Here is a 22,561-nt window from a genome sequence, read left to right as displayed (position 1 = left end):
GCAGTTTAGATTATTATCACTCTTCATGTGTTTTTCATATTCATCTGTTATAAAATTCTAAAAAGTTTATAAATGACCTCACACAAACACACAAATCCTTACTCTGCTTTGCATTTAAGCTGCACCCTGACTCACACAAATCCTGTCCCTGAAAACAAACTTTTTTTAAACCTGAATGAAGTATAAATTGAAATTGTCCTTGTTCAATAGTATTTCCAGAATGAAGTTTTATATCTACTGTGTGTTAAAGGGGGAGTGTGTCATCAACACATTTGGGTGATTCTCATGAAATCTAGATTTAGAAGTTGTCCAGCATCAGAATTTTTTTAAAAGCCCTTGAAGCCAATTTTTTTGCACATATAAGACTAAGGTCTAAACTTACTATAACCATTATTTTTAGAGAATTTAAAAAATATTTATTATAGAATTATTTAAATTTTTTAGATTCTCAAAAATTATCATTACCGCAACATGATATTACATTAAATATATGCATGTACAAACTCATGTTTCAGTAATGAGAACTAAAAAGTTGTCTAGGTATTATGAAAAACAAAATTTCAACTTTTATCTGGAGAGAAAAAATAAGAACTGCTTACCTGGTAGCCATCTTGAGTGTCACAGTCAATTATGTCCCTTCCAACAATTTTTTTTTTAAATGTTAGTTCCTTGAGGGCTTAAACAATGATTGAAAATTGTTGCGGAGGATGAGAAAATTGGTCTTGGACACATTTATATTCCTTATTATTGTCTCTACATTTACAAATGATCACCAAATACGACATGTTTCTTTACTGTAAATGTTTATAGTATAACATGCACTGAAGCTTTTTATTTTTTAGATTTTTTAATTATAAATTTTTCATGTCAAAGAACCCAAATTCAGTCATGGACACGTTGCGGTAATGAAAATGTTCCCCTTAAAAAAAAAAAAATATATATATATATATATATATATATATATATATATATATTAGGGGTGGGCCGATCCACTTTTTTCATTACCGATCCGATTTCGATTCCTAAATTCTGAGTATCGATCGATACCGATACCGATCCAATTCTAGTATTTTTCTTGATCCATTTAGAATTGTGTGTGTGTGTGTGTGTGTGTACACACATAAATATATATACGGTCATTGTGTTTGTATGTGTCTTGTGTGCGTATGATGCGTTTAATTCACCGCTACTCCAGTTTATTAACTCTGCGAGCACCAGACCAACCAGAGTTTTTGTGACCTTAAATATCTTCATATATGCAATTGTTTTTCACATAAAGCTGTTGAATATATTAGGAAGACTTTGAATATAGTGTGTTTGTTTATGGTGCTTATGTGGTGTTTATGGTTATAATAGTCTGACTTTTCTATAGCATGATAGTAACAACAACGAGTAACGCACAGTATCGAATTTGGATCGGCCCCGTTATTCCGATATCCGATCCAGCAAAAAAGGTCCGGATCGACCCGATATCCGATCCAAAGTATTGGATCGGCCCACCCCTAATATATATATATATATGTATTTGTATGATGTCATTTGAAATCATGTGCAAAATAGTAAATGAAGAGATGTTTGTAACTATGCTTCTTATTTTGATACTCTTACTTTGCATTTACTTTTTTATCAAAATGTTTCATGACACCTCATAAGTCTAATTTAGCGAGAATCACCCATTTTCTGTCTGTTTTTTTCACATAACAATATCGGAGTATCTAATGTTTAAGGGCTGAGCTACAGTTTGCATGTACAACCAAGTAGCTGCACAGCGTACTATCACTGATATCTTCTGTCAGCCTAATAAAGATGCATTCACACATTTTGCCATTTTTGGTGCCAGGACTGGCAGCAGGGTGGTAAAAGCGAGGTATATCTGTGGGGTAACGGACGTCACGGGCAGTTGGCAGATGCGGGAACCAGCGCGTCTGTGCCCACCCTTGCATCCTCGCTCTCTCAAACTCAGCAGGTAGAGCTGAGACACAAACATCTCATATAAATACTATACATTATTGATTCATCATTCAATTGTATATTTATTTAGAGGAAGGATGAATCTATTTGCTTTATCATCTATTTTGCACAGGTCGTGTGTGGCCAGAACTGCACGTTCTTGGTTCAGGCTAATGGTACGGTACTGGCTGTAGGGGAAGGCAGTTACGGTCGACTCGGACAGGGAAATTCAGATGACCTCTACGCACCCACTATTATCTCAGCTCTACAAGGTAATGCAAATCACAGCAAACCGTTATCATGCAAATAATAGATGGATGTATATACTGATATTCAAGGATTTGAGGCTTGCTGGAATTTAAAAATTGGGGAAAAATTTAACTTGGAAATATTCTTGTAATATTGATGGAGCTTGTACATTAAAAATATTGCTGTTAAGTGCTAAATCTCCACTTCTAAAATTGTACTTTATTTTTAATAAAGGCTAAAAAATGTGGTCAATGTCTTAACTCTTTCACCGCCAGCGTTTTTAAAAAAAGTTGCCAGCCAGCGCCAGCGTTTTTCATGATTTTCACAAAAGTTTAATGTCTTCCAGAAAATGTTTTTCTTCAAATATATAAAAATACAATATACTGCTTTCAAAAAAAAAAAAAAAAAAAAAACGTTTCATCCTACCTTCAGTAGTTCTTTTGTTATCAGGTTTTGAATATGGGTAGGTTTCTGCAAAAACACCACATTTTGATCAAAAAGCAGAGATAATTCCATTTTTGTGACGGACTTTTCATAGAGATCCCATTCAGAGCGATCTTTAAAACAGACACTGACATGCAGCCGCTTGCCATAGGGCAAGACTTCCGGGTTTAAAAAGTTATAGTCCACCTAGTGGATAATAGCGGTATTGCAGAAAGACGGAAAAACTCGTCATTGGCGGGGAAGCGTTTTCTCTTGATTGACGAGATATCTCGTCAATGGCGGGGAAAGAGTTAATATATTCAATAAACCTCTTTTAACTGAATAAAATACTCTAAAGTATACGCACCACTAGTCATTCTGTTTTTGTGCACTTATGTGGCGTTCACACCAGCCGCAGAAGAGGCGGCAAGCACAAGTGATTTACATGTTAAATCAATGCAAAGGCGCGAATAGGCATAGCAGTCCCCGTGAATTGAGCGTTGCCGCTGGAAATGCGCGAGTTAAAATCTGAACTTTGGCTGAAAATCGTGACGTGATTACAGGAAGTGAGAGGAGTTGCATAAGCCCCTTCCATGACGTGCATGTCCACATGAATGTCTCGAATGACTAGAATTTCACGTGTGGCTTTCATGCGCAAATACAGCGAGTAAACTCAAAATGTTCAACCGTCCAACCATGTGCGAATAGCACGTTTTTGCCACCTCTTCCGTGTCTGGTGTGAACTTACTGTTGGATGAAATAATCGGCATGGCGTTTAACGGATTCTGCCAACAAAGCAACATTTCGTTTAATATCACAATTTTTGACGAAGGTGGCATTTAGCGGGTTTTGCATCAGAGCTCTTCATATTTATTTTATGGACTTTTTGTTTGTTTAACAGGTTATGTCGTGACACAGCTGGTGACATCATACGGGTCGGATGGTCACTCTCTGGCTCTCACGGAGACTGGAGAGGTGTTCAGCTGGGGTGATGGAGATTATGGGAAACTGGGTCACGGGAACAGTGAAAGGCAAAGGCGACCCAAACAAATTGAAGCTCTGCAGGGAGAGGAAGTTGTGCAGGTACAGGGAAAATGCTAACGAAAAATATATAAAGGGGTGGTCATGCTACACTTCACATTGACTTTTATTCATACGCATGCAAATGCTTCAGACCGGAAACACAAGCTCGTGCGAAGATGTTTCGTATTTTGCTACGTACTGAAGTTTTTTTGGTAGTCATGGTGTGACCTTTCTCTCTACTAAAAAGCAAAGATGGACAAAGCACTCCTTGCCCATATTCGAATGTTACCACCCCTTTAAAGAAACACACCTTTGAGGTTTATATGAGGTACTAGTTTTAACTTTTCTTTTTCAGCTGGCTTGTGGATTTAAACATTCTGCTGTCGTGACATCAGATGGAAAACTTTTCACGTTTGGCAGCGGCGATTCAGGACGCTTGGGTCAGAGGTCAACTTCAAACAAGATGGTCCCAGAAAGAGTTACAGCACTGGATGGCTTCCACATAGGACAAGTAATATTTCTTTTTTACCTTTACTTTATTGAAAAACTGATGGTCTTGTGATACATTAAAGGGGACATATGAGATTTTTTTAAAGATGTAAACTAAGTCTTAATCTAGGTCCGAGCAAAAGTGTGCCGTTTTGGGTGTGTCATTTAAAATGCAAATGAGCGGCTGAAGTGCAAACACTGATCGCAATGATGGTGGTTTGTTGTAATTGAAACTCAATTGTGCTGTCAAGTCCTTCTTTTCTCTCTCTTCTCTCTGAACTAAATGGCAGTGCTGTGGTTGGATAGTGCAGATAAAGGGGGTGGTATTACCTTATTCTGACATCACAATAAGAGCCAAATTACAATGACCTATTTTTCCACATGCTTGCAGAGAATGGTTTACCAAAACTAAGTTACTAATCTTTTTCACATTTTCTAGGTTGATAGCACTGGGGACACAATTATAGCAGTTAAACATGGAAAAGTCAGATTTTCATAATATGTCCCCTTTAAACAAAGATTTTCCTCTAACTGGTTCAGGTGTCTTGTGGTATCAACCATACTTTGGTCCTGTCATCGGATGGCTTGAACGTATGGGCATTTGGAGATGGTGATTATGGTAAACTCGGTATTGGACCATGTACAGTCAAGTGTTACCCACAGGTACGTCTCGAACTTCTCAAAATCTCATTGGCTGAGCATTTTGTCATATGCTGATGGTCTTGTGTTTCTTATGGCTAATAGAAAGTAGAGGCTCTCTGTAACAAGGGAATCAAAAAGATTGGATGTGGAACTCATTTCTCTGTGGTTCTGGCTAAAGATGGACACGTGTACACATTCGGCCAAGGTAGAACCCAGTGTATTTTACTTATGATAGATATTTCTTGTAAAAACGCAAAACTGCCCGCATGTTTTTAGTCGGAAATCACTTATGGTTGCCCAGTGGCCTTTGAAATAAAAGACGACCCTGATGTATGTGTGTATTTTTCTTCACAGAGCGTCTGATAGGTCTGCCCGACTCCATGCTGAAGAATCATAACCGTCCACAGATAATGCCTGCTTTGGAGGGCGTTTTCATCGAAGACATTGCTGTTGGTTGTGAGCACATCTTGGCTCTTTCCAACACTGGAGATGTGTACGCATGGGGCTGCAACTGTGAAGCTCAGGTAAACTCAACTAAAACCTCATGGTGACCCTTCTTCACCTGTGATTTGATTTATGGACTGTAAACCAATACGTGAAATGTACTGTAATCTCATTTTTTATGTTATGTAGCTGGGTCTGGGTCACTCTAACCCTGTCAAGGAGCCCACTCTGGTTACTACTCTACAAGGCAAAAACATCAGACAGATATCTGCTGGACGATGCCACACCGCTGCCTGGACCACACCAGCTGTGACAACCAGGACTTCAGGTACACACACAGAAATCTGTCTGTAAAAATCAAGGCTGAAGTCTCAGTCTTAATTTTACAGTTTTGTTTTGCCCACGGCAATGCATTCTGGGATTTTCTTGCCGATGAATTATGCATTTAGCATTACCTTGGAATATTTCCGAAACAGTGTAATATTACTGCCTACCTTTATATGTTATAAGTGAGCTGCCTACCCAAGCAACAATTTTAGGCAATAAAGTCAGATGTACTCTCAGACCAGAATATGCACACATCTGCATTTTTTTTTCTTTCTTTAAGATTCATCTTGACATCTCTTGTATAATCTCTGCTGAAGCTGCAGAAATAGAACAGGTTAAAGGGACACTCCACTTTTTTGATTTTTATTGTTTTGGAATTCATTCAGCTGATATCTGGGTCTGGCGGTACCACTTTTAGCGTAGCTTAGAATAATCTATTGAATCTGATTAGACCATTAGCATTGCGCAAAAAAATAACCGTTTCGAATTTTGATATTTTTCTATTTAAAACTAAAACACTCTTCTGCAGTTACATTGTGTACTAAGACTGACGGAAAATTAAAAGTCGCGATTTTCTAGGCAGATATGGCTAGGAGAACTATACTCTCATTCTGGCGTAATAATAAAGGACTCTGCTGCCGTAACATGGCTGCAGGAGGCGCAATGATATTACGCAGCAGCAGAAAATAGTCCCCTTAGTATCTTTCAATAACAGGGGACTATTTTTGGGCACTACGTAATATCATTGCGCCTCCTGCAGCCATGTTACGGCAGCAAAGTCCTTAATTATTACGTCAGAATGAAAGTATAGTTCCTAGCCTAGAAAATCTGCCTAGAAAATCGCTACTTTAAATTTTCCGTCTGTCTTAGTACATGATGTAACTACATAAGAGTCAAGTTTTAAATAAGAAAAAAAAACTCTTTGGTTATTTTTGTAGGCGCGATGCTAATGGTCTAATCAGATTCAAAGGATTATAAAAATAATAATAATAATAATTAGTTACATTTATATAGCGCTTTTCCAGTGCTAAGCTATGCTAAAACTGTTACCGCCAGACCCAGAGATCGGGTAAATGGATTCTAAAACGGTAAGAATAAAATGTTTAAAGGAATAGTCTACTCATTTTCAATATTAAAATATGTTATTACCTTAACTAAGAAGAGTTGATACATCCCTCTATCATCTGTGTGCGTGCACGTAAGCGCTGGAGCGCGCTGCGACACTTCGATAGCATTTAGCTTAGCCCCATTCATTCAATGGTATCAAACAGAGATAAAGTTAGAAGTGACCAAACACATCAACGTTTTTCCTATTTAAGACGAGTAGTTATACGACCAAGTTTGGTGGTACAAAATAAAACGTAGCGCTTTTCTAAGCGGATTTAATAGAGGAACTATATTGTATGGCGGAACAGCACTTTTGGGAGTACTTCAACTCGCCTGAAAAATCCGCTCCCCTTCTCCCTCTCATAATGGGAGAGGGAGGGTGTTACTGCGCCGAGTCGAAGTACTCCCAAAAGTGCTGTTCCGCCATACAATATAGTTCCTCTTTTAAATCCGCTTAGAAAAGCGCTACGTTTTATTTTGTACCACCAAACTTGCTCGTATAACTACTCGTCTTAAATAGGAAAAACGTTGATGTGTTTGGTCAGTTATAACTTTATCTCTGTTTGGTACCATTGAATGAATGGGGCTAAGCTAAATGCTATCGAAGTGCCGCAGCGCGCTCCAGCGCTTACGTGCACGCACACAGGTGATAGAGGGATGTATCAACTCTTCTTAGTTAAGGTAATAACATATTTTAATATTGAAAATGAGTAGACTATTCCTTTAACTCTAGTGGAGCTGGAAAATTAGCCTATTTTCAAAAGAGTGGAGTGTCCTTTTAACTTCCCATTTAAAAAAATCCTATATTAAGCAGTGCTCATATAAACTTGTGCTTCTGAAATAGTCATCCTAGTGACTCTGACTGTATTAATGTTCCTGTAGCTCAGCAGTAGCAGCGGGTTTGATCCCACATACTGATAAAATGTAGAGCTTGTAATGGATAAAAGCATTTGCCAAATGCATAATGTTAATGTACTGTGCAGGTTGTTCAGGGATACAGTTGGGTCTGCCCCAGGCTGTGCCACCCCAGTATAACGCCCTGAAAGAGTGCAGCCCTGAGGTGCTAAACACCCGTCTCCGGGTGCTCTACCACTTCTCTGACCTCATGTACAAGTCTTGGAGACTTCTTAACCTTGACCCCTGCAGCCAGGTTTGTTCAATCAATAACACACGCATTTAAGCTTCACAGCTACTTCCAAAAGTAGACACGACTGCATAATGTTTCGCTGAAACGAAACGGTATCTCAGTTCCTGCCAAGAACTCTTTCTATTTTTTACTAAGCAAGCATGTTTTTATCACTAAACAAATTGATTTGTGTTGGTCGATATCCAAGCGAGATCTTCGTCTGACTGCATCTCTTTCTGGCTGCTCTCCAGGTGAACGTTTCCCGGTATAGCTCAGGTACGGCTGCCATCGTGCAGGGTCAGCTACGAGGCCTGCTGTCACCGAAAGTCAACACCCTTCCTCTCGTTCGCACTATCGGCAGAACCATGACCCAAGGAAAGACCTACGGCCCGCAGATCACAGTCAAGAGAATCTCTACTAGGTACTTTTAAGTGGACCAATCATTTTGCAGAAGCACAGAAATGCCGTCAGAACAGTACCTAAGTCTGTCCTCCTGTTCACAGGGGGCGCTCTAGCAAGCCCATCTTTGTACAGATCGCCAAGCAAGTGGTGAACCTGAACCCCACCGAACTGCGTTTGCCCTCCAGAGCATGGAAGGTGAAGTTGGTGGGCGAAGGTGCGGACGATGCAGGGGGTGTGTTCGACGACACCATCACCGAAATGTGCCAGGTTTGATCAACTAACAGGATATCCTTTTTGTTCAGATGTCTGCATACAACAAAACTTCAAACTGTGTACTGTTTTTTTATTCAGGAGTTGCAGTCTGGTGTTGTGGACCTGCTCATTCACACTCCAAACAGCAGCGCAGATGTTGGTAGCAACACGGACAGGTAGGTTATATACGGTAATTTTTACACTGTGCATGCACAATGTCATTTTCCCTTAAACAGCAATGCAATCGATTTTTTCCGCTAACCTCTGTTGTTTGACCAGATTCTTGCTGAACCCAGCGGCTGCCTCAGACGATCATATGGTGCAGTTTCGTTTCTTGGGTATTCTGATGGCCGTGGCCATTCGAACAAAAAAGCCCCTGGATCTGCACCTGGCGCCATGGGTTTGGAAACAGATGTGCTGTATTCCTCTGGGAGCGGCCGACCTGGAGGAGGTGGATCTGCTCACGTACCGCTCCCTTCAGGGCATCTTGCACTTGGACAACAGTGTGATCAATGAAGAGAACTTCACAGTGGTGAGTAGAGATTTCTGATCGAAATATTCAACATGTTGAATATTTGCAATCGGAGCGGCCCCGATAAGATTAAGCTGCTCAACACACCGCGCACAACAGGAAAATCTGATAAGATAATCGGTGCAACTGCGAAGACGATCGAGACTTTACTTAGGATTGTCATAAAAAATTTAGGGAAAATCAGCCCAAATTCAGCCTGATTATCTTGTGGTATGTACCTGGCTTTAAGCAGGGGTTTTTAAACTTTATGACTGCAAGGACCCCCAAATATGATGAACTTTATTCAAGGGACCCCGTCCTTAATCATATTTCCGTTTATATATTTTTTTTGATAAAAACATTTAAACGTTATTAGATAAATACAGGGTTACCACATGTCTTGGAATTGTCTTGAATATTATAAAATTTTTAAAGGTCTATTCCAGACATTGAAAGTCAGGGAAATTTTATTATTTTGTCCAAGTCATGGAATATCAGGGATTTTTGTTTATTGCTTTAAATTTTAGTTTTAATTTATCAAAATGTAATCCACTTGGTAACTTGTGTCGTAAGGAATACCGTTTCCGGGTCCAAGCATCCGCAAACTACAATTTAAACAGCTGTCTATATTTATTTTTATGAAATCACTACACTGAATTATACCGGACATAGGTCATGGAAATTCAGCTTTGTTTTCAAATTATTGGCTATATAGTAGATTTAAAAAAGGGACCCCTTAGATCCTTCTGGGCTTTCCTGGACCCCAGTTTAAAAACCGCTGCCTTAATGAATGTGTTTTTGAACTTTGCTAATTTAAAACAGTGATCTTTTTTAACTGATTCCTCACCAGCATTTTTTTTTTTTAAGTTGCCCCCCAGCATTTTTTTGTGATTTGTGATCACAAAAGTGTCACAAAATGCCTTCCATGAAAATTTTCTTCTAAAAATATATAAACATTAGTGCTGCGAAAAGATTAATAGCATACAAAATAAAAGTTATTTTTTGCATAATATATGTGTGTGTACTGTGTGTAATTATTGTGTATATTTAACCACACACACATACATATATTCATGTCAGATTTTTTTATTTATTTTTTTAATATTTTTTTAAATTTATATAGAATATATAAAAATATAAATAAATGTATGTACACATATAAATGTTTCTTAAATACATACATGAATGTGTGTGTATTTATATGTACATAATAATTACACACAGCACACACTCATATATTATGCCAAAAATCACTTTTATTTTGTATGCGATATATAAACGTTTATTTTTTCTGCTTATAAACTCTTAAATATAGGTATTTTTCTTAAAAAAAAAAATTCAAAAAGCTGCAATAATTGCGTTTTTGTGAAGGAATTTTGTTAGAGATCAGATTCAGAACGATTATCAAACACACAGAGTTTAAAATTAGTAAAAAAAATTTTGCTTCAGTTTTTTTATAAGTGGATAAAAAAATTGGATCTAGTGGATAATCGTCGTATTACAGATTACTAGGGCTGGGCAAAAAAAACTAATTTTCGATTAATCGGTTTTTAAAACGTGGTCGATTAAAAAATCGATTCTCAAAGAGCAGAATCGATTTTTTTTTTTTCATATTTATTTCCGTAAACGGAGGAATGGAAGCATTTTAGATTTCGCAAGCAAGACTTGTGGCTTTTAATTTCTTTTTATTAATTACCCACTTGTAAACTGCTGTCACTGTTCTTTTTTATTAATATAGTATTTGTATTAAATCTATATTCATTGAGTTGAATCGAGAATCGAATATAAAAACCTACCAGAGAACTGGAATCGAAAATGTAATCGAGAATCGGAATCGAATCGATTTGATAGCTTGTGAATCGAAATCGAATTGATCTGGAACATCTGAATCGATACCCAGCCCTACAGATTACCATATAAATTCATCAGGTTTTTTATGCATTTTTTTCTCTTAATTGACGAGATAACTCGTCAATGGGAGTGAAAGGGTTAATGACAAATGTTCGAATAAGCATGTGACAAATATTGGAATCCACCAATGGTTGTTAGTTAAAATCCTAGGGGTGCATCCCTTGAGGTGAGAGTGCATCATGGGTGATCCATTCATATCATTAAGACACTTTTACCAAATGCACTGAAATCTCTGCAGTCATTACAGTATCTACAAAGCCAGTATTTGAAATTTCACTGTTTGGTTCTGAATGCATCTTTTTTTCTGTTTATAGATGATTCCTCTGTACTCATTCGTGGCCCACAGTGCCAATGGGACGTTGGTTCCTGTGGTTCCTGGAGGTCACAACCTTCCTCTGACCTTCTCCAACAGAAACGAGTATGTGGAGAGAGCCCTGAACTACAGACTTCATGAGATGGACAGACAGGTACACATAACACGATTCTCCTCTGGAGAACTGACTGTGACGGAGCTATTCTCATAAACTTTGCATCCTGTGCTACTATTAATAACACAACTGCTAAAATTCTCATGTTGAATTCATATGCTAAAAGCATTGTCAGCTTTGACGTACAACATTTGCATGGGTTCCTGTAGGTGGCGGCAGTGCGGGAAGGCATGTCGTCCATCATTCCCGTCCCATTGCTTTCCCTGCTCACGGCGAGACAGCTGGAGCAGCTGGTATGTGGCCTGCCCGAGGTTTCTGTGGAGATGCTAAAAAAGGTGGTTCGTTATCGTGACATCACCGACAACCACCAGCTCATTGGCTGGCTGTGGCAGAGCCTCGAGGAATTCACCAATGAAGAGAGAGTTTTGTTCTTGCGCTTCGTGTCCGGACGTTCCAGGCTGCCGTCCAATCCGGCAGACATCACGCAGAAGTTCCAAATCATAAAAGTTGATCGGGTAAGAAAATCATTGGGTGTTGGAATTAGGGGCTGCATGATATTGAGGAAATTTTTTATATTTTTATTACTTAATATGGACTTTATTTATGGACATAATCTAGATTATATAACAAACAACGTTTACATTTATTATTTCTGATTGTTGATCTTCCATACATCAGAAAAACTAACCCCGGACCACCAAACCAGTAGCACAAGTATATTTGTAGCAATAGCCAAAAATACATTGTATGGGTCAAAATTATATTTTGTATGCCAAAAATCATTAGGATTAGGGAAGCTCCGATCAGGATTTTTGCAACCGATACAGATTTGTTGTCTTTGTGATCGGCCGATACCAATGCCGATACAGATTCCTCAAGCTGATGCAAGCTCTTTGGTGACTGTAACTGTTAACATTTTTTTCTAGATAAAGTAATACCACAGATTTTGCTTTGTTATATTACTTGAAGTAATTAGGTATATTATTCTTTTAATAGAAAATGAAATAAATCAGCACAACAAATATTTTTCTGCAAAGACAAATTTTATATTCCCCTTAAAAAAGCTTATGTCTGTTAAAAGTAAGGAAAATTAATTGCAACCACATTCAGGAGCCCTGTGATGACAAAACTAAACAGAAAGATCGGTTCATGAGGTCGGCAAATTAAGCGATCGAGTCATTTAATATCGCTATTGGCCGATACCGGTCTGCAGCCGATCGATCGGAGCATCCCTGAGATATTAAGTAAAGATCATTTTCCATAAAGATATTTCATCATTATATTTATCATTAGTAATATGTGCTCATTTGAACAATTTTAAATTCTATCTTCTCAATAATTTTTGCACCCTTGGATTCCAGATTCTCAAAAAGTCTCCAAATATTTAAAAAATTTACGCTTATGAATGGTTTTGTTTTGATATATTGTGCTACCCTAGTAGAAATTAAATTTAGTCTCAAGCTGTAATGAAAACTTAAACTTTTTCCCCACCATTGACGAGTTATTTTGTCAATTAAGAGAACAAATTTCCCTGCCAATGACGCTTTTTTTCTAACTAGTTTTACGGTCTTATCTACTAGATGGGGTTATTACTCAATTTATAAAAAACTGAAGCAAAAATAAAAAAAATTACATTTTAAACTTGATCATTTTAAATTTGATCTCTAACAAAATTCCTTTTATAAAGATTATTTCAGAAAATAAAGTAACCTACACATATTTAAGAGGTTAGAGAACAAATGAAGATAGGATGAAATGTTTTTTCTGTTTTGTTTGTTTGTTTGTAAGCAGAGTCTGTTCTTTTATTTGATATATTTGTATGTTTATATATTATAAAAAGAAAATTTTCCTGAAAGGCATTTTGTGAAACTTTTGTGAAAATCACAAAAAATGCTGGCGGGCAACTTTTTTTTATAAAAGGCTGGCGTGAAATGAGCTAAGCAAACTCAACATTACACAACTCAAAACCATTTCTTAGAACAGGTGTAGCATCCTGGATAGGAACAGCGCTTTTCTCGCCAGTGTTTTTTTTTTTAAGTTGCCAGCCAGCGCCAGCATTTTTCATGAATTTCACAAAGGTTTAATGCCTTCCAGAAAATGGGAGGCTGCCATTTGGTTTTTCATCACTATACATGACGTTAAATAGTTGCAATAAAACTCGTTCTAAACAAGTCTTCAATCAGTAGATTAGAAAATGATGTGAAACAGAAGATGAGAGTTATAAACCCACACAGGCAGCAGGTGGCGATATTTAGTCCACATTTCATTAAAAATACAGCATCAGGTCTTCTGTTCAGCCCTTCACAGAGATATGAATAATACAGAAAAAAAATGAAGAATAATTCAGAAAACATACTAATGAAAGAAGATCAGAATCTGAGAGGTAAGAATATGTGAGTGAGAAATATCTGGTAGAGGTCTTTTCGGGTCCAAAGAACTGTACCCGACCCGAAATGACCCGAATCACTTTTTACCTGGACCGATGTGCATATATATATATATATATATTTTTTTTTTTTAAAGAAAGACCCTACCTGAGACAAACTCGACAAAATTATTTTTTACATGTAATTTTTTTTTAACTCAACTGCACCGAAGTGTGTGCAGTCTGCAGCCCCCCCATGCACCAGTCAGACAGAAATAAACCCTGGTGGCCTTCCAACCAATTTTGGCCGATGCTCCATTTATTTTCCTTGTTATCTGACAATGACATAGGGTGGCCATTCGTGCCAGTTCCGCCGAGCACATCCCAAACATGTTTTCGGGTTCGTTCTCCAGAAGTTGCGTTGGTCGACCGCATACATCATCAAGGTTTCATATTTCGGGTTTAATTTCAGAAAAGCAACCGTTACATTTCAAGGTAAGAATGAAACTACAATGATTGTATGTCTTAAAAGAAATAAATCTTAATTTTCTAATGTATTTTAACTGAAATGTGAGAACCTCGATGACGTATGCGGTCGAGCAACGCGACTTCCAGAGAACGAACTCGAAAACATGTTTGGGACGTGTCCGGCGGAACTGGCACGAATGGCCACCCTACAATGACACCAAGGTCACCGAGGCACACGTGAAACTCTGGTCGGACCACGGGTTTTTGGCTCTAAGTGGACCCGTGAAAACCTCTAATTGAAGGCAAATTTAAAGTATTATGTATACACACTGCAAAAATTTATTTTTAAGAAAGACCCAAAATTTTAGACCAAAAATATCAAAGCTTTGTGCATAAAACAAGCAAAAAAAATCTGCCAAAGGGGTAAGCTAAATTTTCTTAAAATTTTTCTTGAATTTAGTGTTCAAGAAAAATTTTCAAGATTTTTTTGCTTACCCCATTTGCAGATTTTTTTTTGCTTGTTTTTTGTTGTTGCACAAAATCACTTAAATTTGATATTTTTGGTGTAAAAACTAGACTTATTTTATTGGAGTGTTTTCCTCATCAAGAAAAAGCATCTTAATATAAGAATTTTTAGATATTTTTCTGAAAACAAGACAAAAATACTAAGATTTTTTTTTTATATATCATTTTTTTGCAGTGCAAGTCTTCATAGTCGGGGTACCTATTAAAGGTTATTTTTTTGTTTATGCAAGAGATGTTTACATACAAATAGGTCTCTGGTGTCAAGCAATTTTATGAGATATTAGTATTTTCAACAGTATGCAAATGTTTTGTTTTTATCCTCCTCTTTCTGTTCTTTCAACAGCCTGTGAACGGCCTCCCCACAGCTCAGACCTGTTTCTTCCAGCTCCGCCTTCCTCCCTACACAAGCCAGGCAATACTAGCCGAGCGCCTACGCTATTCCATTCACAACTGTCCATCTATAGACATGGACAACTATATGCTGTCTCGCAACACGGACCCGGCCGACGGGTCTGATACAGAATACTGAAACGCTGCTGGTTGTTACTCTCAATGCACACAAAACAACCACAAAATAACCCTTCTGTCATATCTTATACTGTACTGTATACCTTTGGTTGGTGTTTTTATTCAAACATGCAATACAGTTCTCAATCATGAAGTGTCATGTGCTGTACATACAGTACCCAGAATGCACTGCAGCAGCCAGTTCTACCACCAGGACAATTTATTTATTCATTTTTATACACTGTATTCATGTCCTTGAACGTTCCAGGATACTTCCTAAAAATGAAAAAATAATAATAATACTTGTGCCTAAAAAAGTCACAAGGTTGCTTAGTTAGTGAAGGGAAGTTCGGCTTGATTTGTCGCCGTGAGCACTTGGCAGCTAGCTTCCTTGCGTCCCAGTTCATGCCAAAGGCTTTTAAACTATGGTACTGTACGTAATCAAATGAGTAAATAACAAAAGTGCTGTTAGTAATATAAAGAACGCACCGTAGAGCAATCACGATATTTGGGAGTGGTGCGTTTGTGTCGATAAATGAGGCTTGTATCTTAAATGAATGTATACTTGCTAATGCCGTGCGCATGTGTGCACTCGAAAGTACTTTTATTTGCCAAACATGGTTCGCTGTACATTAAATAGGATTTAATGAATTTTAGCCTTTTTGCAACTGTGAAGAAATGTGTGGATGGATTTGGTGATTTTGTGTCGGGCGTTCTTTACACTCGGAGAACGCTGGTTTGTTATGCCGATACATTTTTTGTGTGTATGTGTGTCTTTTTTGGGCTTGTATGCCACACGTTTTGATTGTTTGTACTCGTGTGGTAAAATTGTGAAAGCCCCTTCTACTTTACTGTAGAAGATTTGATGATATATGTATGCAGTGGTTTACAGTATTGCTAAATTATTGTTAGTTATTTTTGGATTATTTATCCGAGTGAGCTTTTTGTGTTGAAAGAGAGATAAACTCCATTTGTTAATGACACTGTGTGCATTGCGCTTTGGCAAGAAAAAACTCTTACTCGCTGCAGTATTTACAGATACTCAAACTCAGAACACGAACTTTAGACGTAATCATCTTGGCTCATTTTCAAAATACTCAAAAATTTGTCTGACAATGAAAAAATGTAGGAAATTTTGAAATGAATAGGCTGTGATAGTGCTATTTAATAAGATTATTAAATATAAAAGTGTTTACAAATGCTTTAATTTCAGACTAAGCCATAAAAAACAGGAACGGTTTAAGAAGTTTCATCAACTGTATGAACTGTATGACGTTTGATGGCCCTTCAAATGGAAGTACTGTACTGTAAATTAAACTTTGTGTTGAGACTTGTTGACTTGCTCGGTCCTTTTCATTTCATTCATCTTGCCATGATCTACACATTGCATCATTTTGCCAGCTTTCCAAGTGTTATCAAACTCTACAGACAAAAATAGAAATCCATGCCCTTTTCAGAATAATTTCTGAATCTATTCAAATGTGGGATAAGGGTCAGTTTTTTAAAATTGAGATTTAGAAATTATTTGAAAGTTGAAATCGTTCAGTAGTGCCACAATAATGCCACTAAAATGAAGTGGCATAACAAAAAAGAAAAATATTACAATAATCGGCATTAACTCTTTCCCCGCCATTGACGAGTTATCTCAAGTCAATTAAGAAAAATATTTGCATGAAAAACGTGTTCCTGGTGAATGTTTACGGTTATCTGTAATACTGCGATTATCCATAAAAATAACCCAGTTTATAAAAAACAGAAGCAAAAAATGTATTATTCATCTTAAACTACATGTATGTTTTTATAAATGTTTTAAATCTGATCTCTAACAAAATGCCTTCACAAAAATGCAATTATTTTAGCTTTTTGCTAAAAAATTTTTATTTTGGATAAAAATACTCATATTTAAGAGTTTATAAGCAGAGAAAAAATATAGATAGGGTGAAACTTTTTTTTAACATTTTGCTGTTTGTTTAAAAGCAGAGGGTCTGTTCTTTCATTTGATATATTTGTATGTTTATATATTTTTAGAAGAACATTTTTCCTGAAAGGCATTTTGTGATACTTTTGTGAAAATCACAAAAAAGCCGGGGGGCAACTTTTCAAAAAAAAAAAAAAAAAAATAGTAAAAAAATGGGAATGAGTAAATACCAGAATCCATTTAAATGTGACCTTGGATCACAGCGTTGGGTCAAAAAGGGACAAACCCAAGCCATTCACTGTAAAAAATTCTTGTTGCACTTAAATTTTCAAGTTTAATCAACTTAAAATTTCAATTAATTTCAACTTGAGGAGTGCAGAGATTTTAACAAATTAAGTTGAAGTAGCTTAAGTTATTTTTTATTTTTCATACTTTTTATTTTATATATTCTTTATTTTTATAATTTACATTATAACTCCTCACTAGTCAAGAAAGTTGAAAAGAATTATAATTTTAAGTTGATTTACCTTAAAAATTTAAGTGCAACAAGGATGTATTCCATGTCAGTTCATCAATTTCTTTCAGTTAAAGTGAGAGGTTTGTCCAGAATAAGCTATACTTTATACAAAATTAATGCTATGTATTTGCAAAGACCTGAACGTTTAAATGAGATAGATGAAATAATTTAGCATTACATCCAGCAATGCAAGTGGCCATCTTCACAGAGTTAAGTTTAGTTGCCGTTGTTATATTGGTGTTCCCACACCGCTCTTAATTGCACCATGACTGTGACGTACCGTATGAGACGTTTGCTAAATCAGCATCCATGAAGCCCGTTTCTCAGGCATGTTTGTCTGTGAAGGGGAAACATACTGCCGGCTGACCTTATTAGGCATCTGTTTAATGCACGCACCGTACCTGTGTAAGATTCCCGCAGCAGTCAGCAGCCTTGCAGCTGGTACAGGGACGGTGAAATCGTCAGCTCTGTGCTGTTTTTTGGGGTCATTCATCTATCACGGGCATGGTGCACAGATTTAGAAAGGCCATTGGAGAATGTCAAACCAAAATATTACTGCTGAGCTCAAAGTGCATTAAAAGACAAAGAAGTATAGTATACAAGTTTAATATATAGGACTGTGCAGATGCACATTAGATGTTTTTTTTTATGTTTAGTATATTTTCGTTCTTTTGTGTTAGTATTAAACATCACATCATAGATTTTCAGACATTTATATTTTTGTTAGTCTAGTGTTGCGTTCACACCAGCCGCGGTAGAAGCGTCAAGCGCAAATGATTTCAAGTCAAGGTGAAGACGTGTTGACGTGCGTCTGGAGGTGTCACGGCGCAAATGAGGCGTTAAGCGCGCCGCAGTAGACGCTATTCCACCTCATTCGTGCGTCTAGTTTGTGCGAATTGAGCGTTGCTGCGGGAAACGCATGAGTTGGAAAATTTGAACTTTGGGGGTAAAAATGATTACAGGAAGCGAGCGGAGTCACAAAAGCCCCTCCCATGATGGGAATTTCCGCGTGAGTGACTCGATGACTAGAATTTCATGTGTGAATGAAGCTAGTAAACTCTAATGCTACGTCCACACCAAACGCGGGGCATCGCATTACTCTCTCTTGATTACTCGCGGGATACAAATTTTTTTGCTAGAGTTTCATATTTTCAACTTGGGCGAAGATTCGTTTGAGGCGAATAGCGCATGTTTTCATGGTAGACGCGCCGCCCATATCACTTCATTCGCATTGTCCCATGCGAGGACATGTCTGATTGCATCTTTGCATTGACTTTGTATGTAATCTACTTGTGCAAATCGCTGAACTTGCATCTGGTGTAAACCCAAGGTTAATGTTCAAGCTGCAAACTAGACACGGTAGACGCAAAGTTTTTGGGCCTCAAACGCGGCTGGTGTGAACCCACAGGTGGGCTTACATAAAGAGAAAAAGACAACCTTAATGTATGGCAACCTGAAATATTTCTTTTTTTTTTTTTAAGCGCTTTTCACAATTTTGCATTGCAATGCAACTTACAGTAACTACATGTTAGTACAGGCAGTAGAGAGATAAGGAAAATACAGCCTTGTCTCACGAGAATTTATTTGTATTTGACGAGTTGGCTAATTTGTATGAATTTGTACGAAGTAAATCATTAAGAAATCCTGGCCCTGAGCCCAACGGGGTGAAAGAAAATCATACAAAATGTACATATGTGGTCGTACGAATTAATACAAATTGACCAAATGAACAAATTTCCATGAGATAGCGTCGAAAATTGAAAAAAAAGAAAATTATAAAAAATAAAGCATGCATGGTATTATTGCAAATATTTTCAATGTACAATAGATTTTGCACCTTTGACTTTTGAACAGTAATATGCAGTATTGACATGGCTTAATGCTTAATTTGAATACCTGTATCTAATCCTTAAACAGCAAACCTGTTAGCATCAAAAGGTAAAGTTATACAAAAATCACAGTAAATAACACCAATAACAAAACTCTGATATCACATGGGCAATTGTAAGTGTGTGGGTTCCCATTTATACAGAGTAAAAAAATGACCCCCAGCATATAAAAAGTCACTCATACCACCAGATGTTGTTTTGCAAAAATACATTTGACGTTTATATCCCATAAGTCTTACCCTGTACATGATGCTAAACCACTCCCTAACTGTTTGGAATTGTATTGTATTTGATTGGTGCAGTTTTAAAGGGTTTATGTGGGTATTTAGGATTGCATGCATTCTCAAAATCAAGCTCCATCAATCCAGATTTGATTAGAAAACAGAACACAAGTGGACGATGCTTTGAGGGGTCAGACCTGTAAACTGTGATGTCCTTGTGACATCATTGTCATTGTTTCCAAGGCAACAGGGTTGGCTGTGACGCAGGTGATTTGATACTGTCTCTGGTCACATAATCTAATGTTTACAAGCTGCATTGTCGTCTCTGTCACACACAGAGACGATGCTCACAACATGTGAGTATGCACGGTTAATATACGTGCATGTCAGTATTATCTGTAGGAATGTGAAGCGGTGAATCATCCGCTTATAGATCCAAGCACAACAGCAGCAGATACTGTATGAGCTACAAGAATAGCTATGTATGAGTCAGCAACCACCACAAAATCCACTGTCATCCAGACAAGTTAGTCTGGAAATAAGGTTTAATATACTGTTATTCATGTCACATCATTAGTTTATCTTAAAGTCATTTCGGAGTTCTTTGTTTTCACACTTGGTGCAAAGAAAGTTGGATTTCATTGCTCATGTCTTTCACGGCTTCTGAACCGTCTTTTGACTCATCTTTGTAAAGTCCCTCAAGGCACGTAATGTCTTCAAGCATAATGGTGTATCACAGACACTTCCATTTCCAGTCATGTAACTTCTATCTACTTGAATGGGCAAAGATCATGGTTTCTTTGTGCAACTTGTAAGCAAATAGGCGATTGGATTTCACTGTTAAATGACATTTTTAGCATTATGATATTTCCTATTCATAACATAATATGAAGAGTTCAGATGCAAAACCCTCAAAGTGTATCTGACATGTTTTCTTGTAAATGACTCACTTTAATGGCGCTAAAAAGGTTATTGGTAATTGAAATGCATTGTTTTCCCAAATTTCAGTTTGGTATTTGGGTCAATGATGTGACGTTAATTTTTTTGTGTCCGTATGGTGCAATTAATTGTAAAAAGGGTTAACATTTCTAAATAAATTGCAGATTACTTGCATACATTATCTTTTTTGAGGACCAAGTCTAAAATTTCTGGTTTTATTTTATTTTGAAAGAATATTTGGGGGATAATTGCAAAAATGTCAGTGTCGTACAACCGGTCTGTGTCAGTTGGTGTAACTAGTATTTTTTTAAATGAAAATATAAATATATTCATAAAAAATGTGGCATAAAATATAATCGTCTAGTGTAATATGAATTTTTTATATACATTTTTACATCATTTTTCAAAGATTATTAAGAAAACAGAGCTGTTTTCAGGGTATATCAGGACAAAACGCTTTAAATTGTACATTTAGAAATAACTAATAAAATATTATTTAATTTTTTTTTTTATAATTATTATGCTTACATGCCATCAAGGTGGATAAAATATTTAATATTTCTCTTTCTTTTGCGCAATTGGCGGTTTCACCATTTGACATTTTCAGGTCCATTCAGTCTTAACTTTCATAAAATGGTGAAAATGTAATTTTGTATTGCATAAAATTTACATAAATACACTATGTGCATTGAAATAAACCTGATGTGTGCTTTTAAAACCTTTTTTTTTTAAGATTTTTGAATTTCTAATCTTGCCAAACCGTTTTTGTGACTGACCCATTTAACAAATTTGCCTGTCTTTACCTGCAAAACCCTCCAAGTGCATGCAAGCTTTTTGGCAAAAACCTCCACTTCTAAAAAATACACTTCTATAAGACATCGTAAACAGCTGCAAATTCACTAAAGATGCAACTAGAAACATTGAAAATGGAAAAAATAAAGAATTTGAAGCACACATTAGAGGGTGCTGTGATCCATGTGACTGCCACATGTGTGTTGTTTTCAGAGCCAAGTACTCACAAGGTACCCCTAAGTTTTTTATAAAGCTCAAAAATCCAGTTAATATCATGAAATATTCTGTAAACATCCTTTACCCAGGTAAAAAAAAATCTTGCAGCTCAACATTTGAAATCCGACATTTGAAGTGAAAGTATTTGATAAACTTATAAAATGTCCTAAGAACGCTCATTGATGGAGGTGGTGCTTAAAGGCGGGGTGCATGATCTCTGAAAGAAAATGTTGACATTTGAAATCACCTAAACACGCACGCCCCTACCCCAATAGAATCTGGACCTTCTTTTGATAGACCCGCCCCACACATACACAACCCAGGCAATGATATCGGTTAGTAGACATGCACCTTACTGCTGATTGGCTGCAAGTGTGTTTTGGTAGTCAGGCTGACTTCCTTATCCAAAGCATTTTTCAAAAACCATGACAGCTTTTGCATGTAACAGCATTATATTTCTTTTGCACCAGTTTGTTGAGAAGGAAGCTAGATACTTTGTTATATCCCTTTGTTTTTACTTCCATGCAAGTCTCAAATGAATGCAATCTTTTCACCGAAGGCCATTTTAGCAATTATAAATGCTTGAAATGACTGTATGAGAGAAAAATTATGCATCATTATTAGTGCTTCACTCCTGTAAGTGCGCCTTGGTTGCTTACCAGTTATGAATCTTAACATGAGTTCACCTGAACCCCATGAACCCAGCCTGCCACTTTCAAACAAATTCAGATGTAGATCACGGCTGCTTTCATACAAACAAAAGGGCTCTTTATTTCCTCTTTCCTTTTCAAGAAAGCGTTTGATTCATTCACTCATTTTTCTGTAAAATTCTGTGTCCACTACATGGCAATGTGTTTTTAATGGGCCTTCACAGTGGCTCTCTGGCCATGTTTTTTTTTCCTAGCTCGCAGGGTCTCAGA

The 22,561-nt window shown here is 37.0% G+C and overlaps 1 protein-coding gene across 8 annotated transcripts in view; it reads left to right on the top strand.

The window, feature by feature from the left end:
* Positions 1-16,482, top strand: part of LOC135721608 (probable E3 ubiquitin-protein ligase HERC1) — a 90,112-nt gene extending 73,630 nt beyond the window's left edge. For all 8 annotated transcript variants that reach the window (XM_065243969.1, XM_065243971.1, XM_065243970.1 and 5 more), the window contains 16 exons: positions 1,841-1,966; positions 2,084-2,222; positions 3,524-3,705; positions 4,001-4,156; positions 4,675-4,797; positions 4,879-4,981; positions 5,131-5,300; positions 5,410-5,548; positions 7,638-7,804; positions 8,032-8,201; positions 8,284-8,449; positions 8,534-8,610; positions 8,714-8,966; positions 11,171-11,323; positions 11,494-11,799; positions 14,986-16,482. In XM_065243969.1, coding sequence (XP_065100041.1) covers positions 1,841-1,966; positions 2,084-2,222; positions 3,524-3,705; positions 4,001-4,156; positions 4,675-4,797; positions 4,879-4,981; positions 5,131-5,300; positions 5,410-5,548; positions 7,638-7,804; positions 8,032-8,201; positions 8,284-8,449; positions 8,534-8,610; positions 8,714-8,966; positions 11,171-11,323; positions 11,494-11,799; positions 14,986-15,171 — 2,616 coding nt within the window. In that variant the 3' untranslated portion in view covers positions 15,172-16,482. The remainder of the gene's footprint in view (positions 1-1,840; positions 1,967-2,083; positions 2,223-3,523; positions 3,706-4,000; positions 4,157-4,674; positions 4,798-4,878; positions 4,982-5,130; positions 5,301-5,409; positions 5,549-7,637; positions 7,805-8,031; positions 8,202-8,283; positions 8,450-8,533; positions 8,611-8,713; positions 8,967-11,170; positions 11,324-11,493; positions 11,800-14,985) is intronic.
* Positions 16,483-22,561: the final 6,079 nt, after the last annotated feature.

The sequence above is a fragment of the Paramisgurnus dabryanus genome, chromosome 18 (assembly GCF_030506205.2).
Source record: "Paramisgurnus dabryanus chromosome 18, PD_genome_1.1, whole genome shotgun sequence".
Taxonomy (NCBI): domain Eukaryota; kingdom Metazoa; phylum Chordata; class Actinopteri; order Cypriniformes; family Cobitidae; genus Paramisgurnus; species Paramisgurnus dabryanus.
The sequence above is the reverse complement of the archived record's forward strand: the minus strand, read 5'-3'. Positions and strand labels throughout refer to the sequence as shown.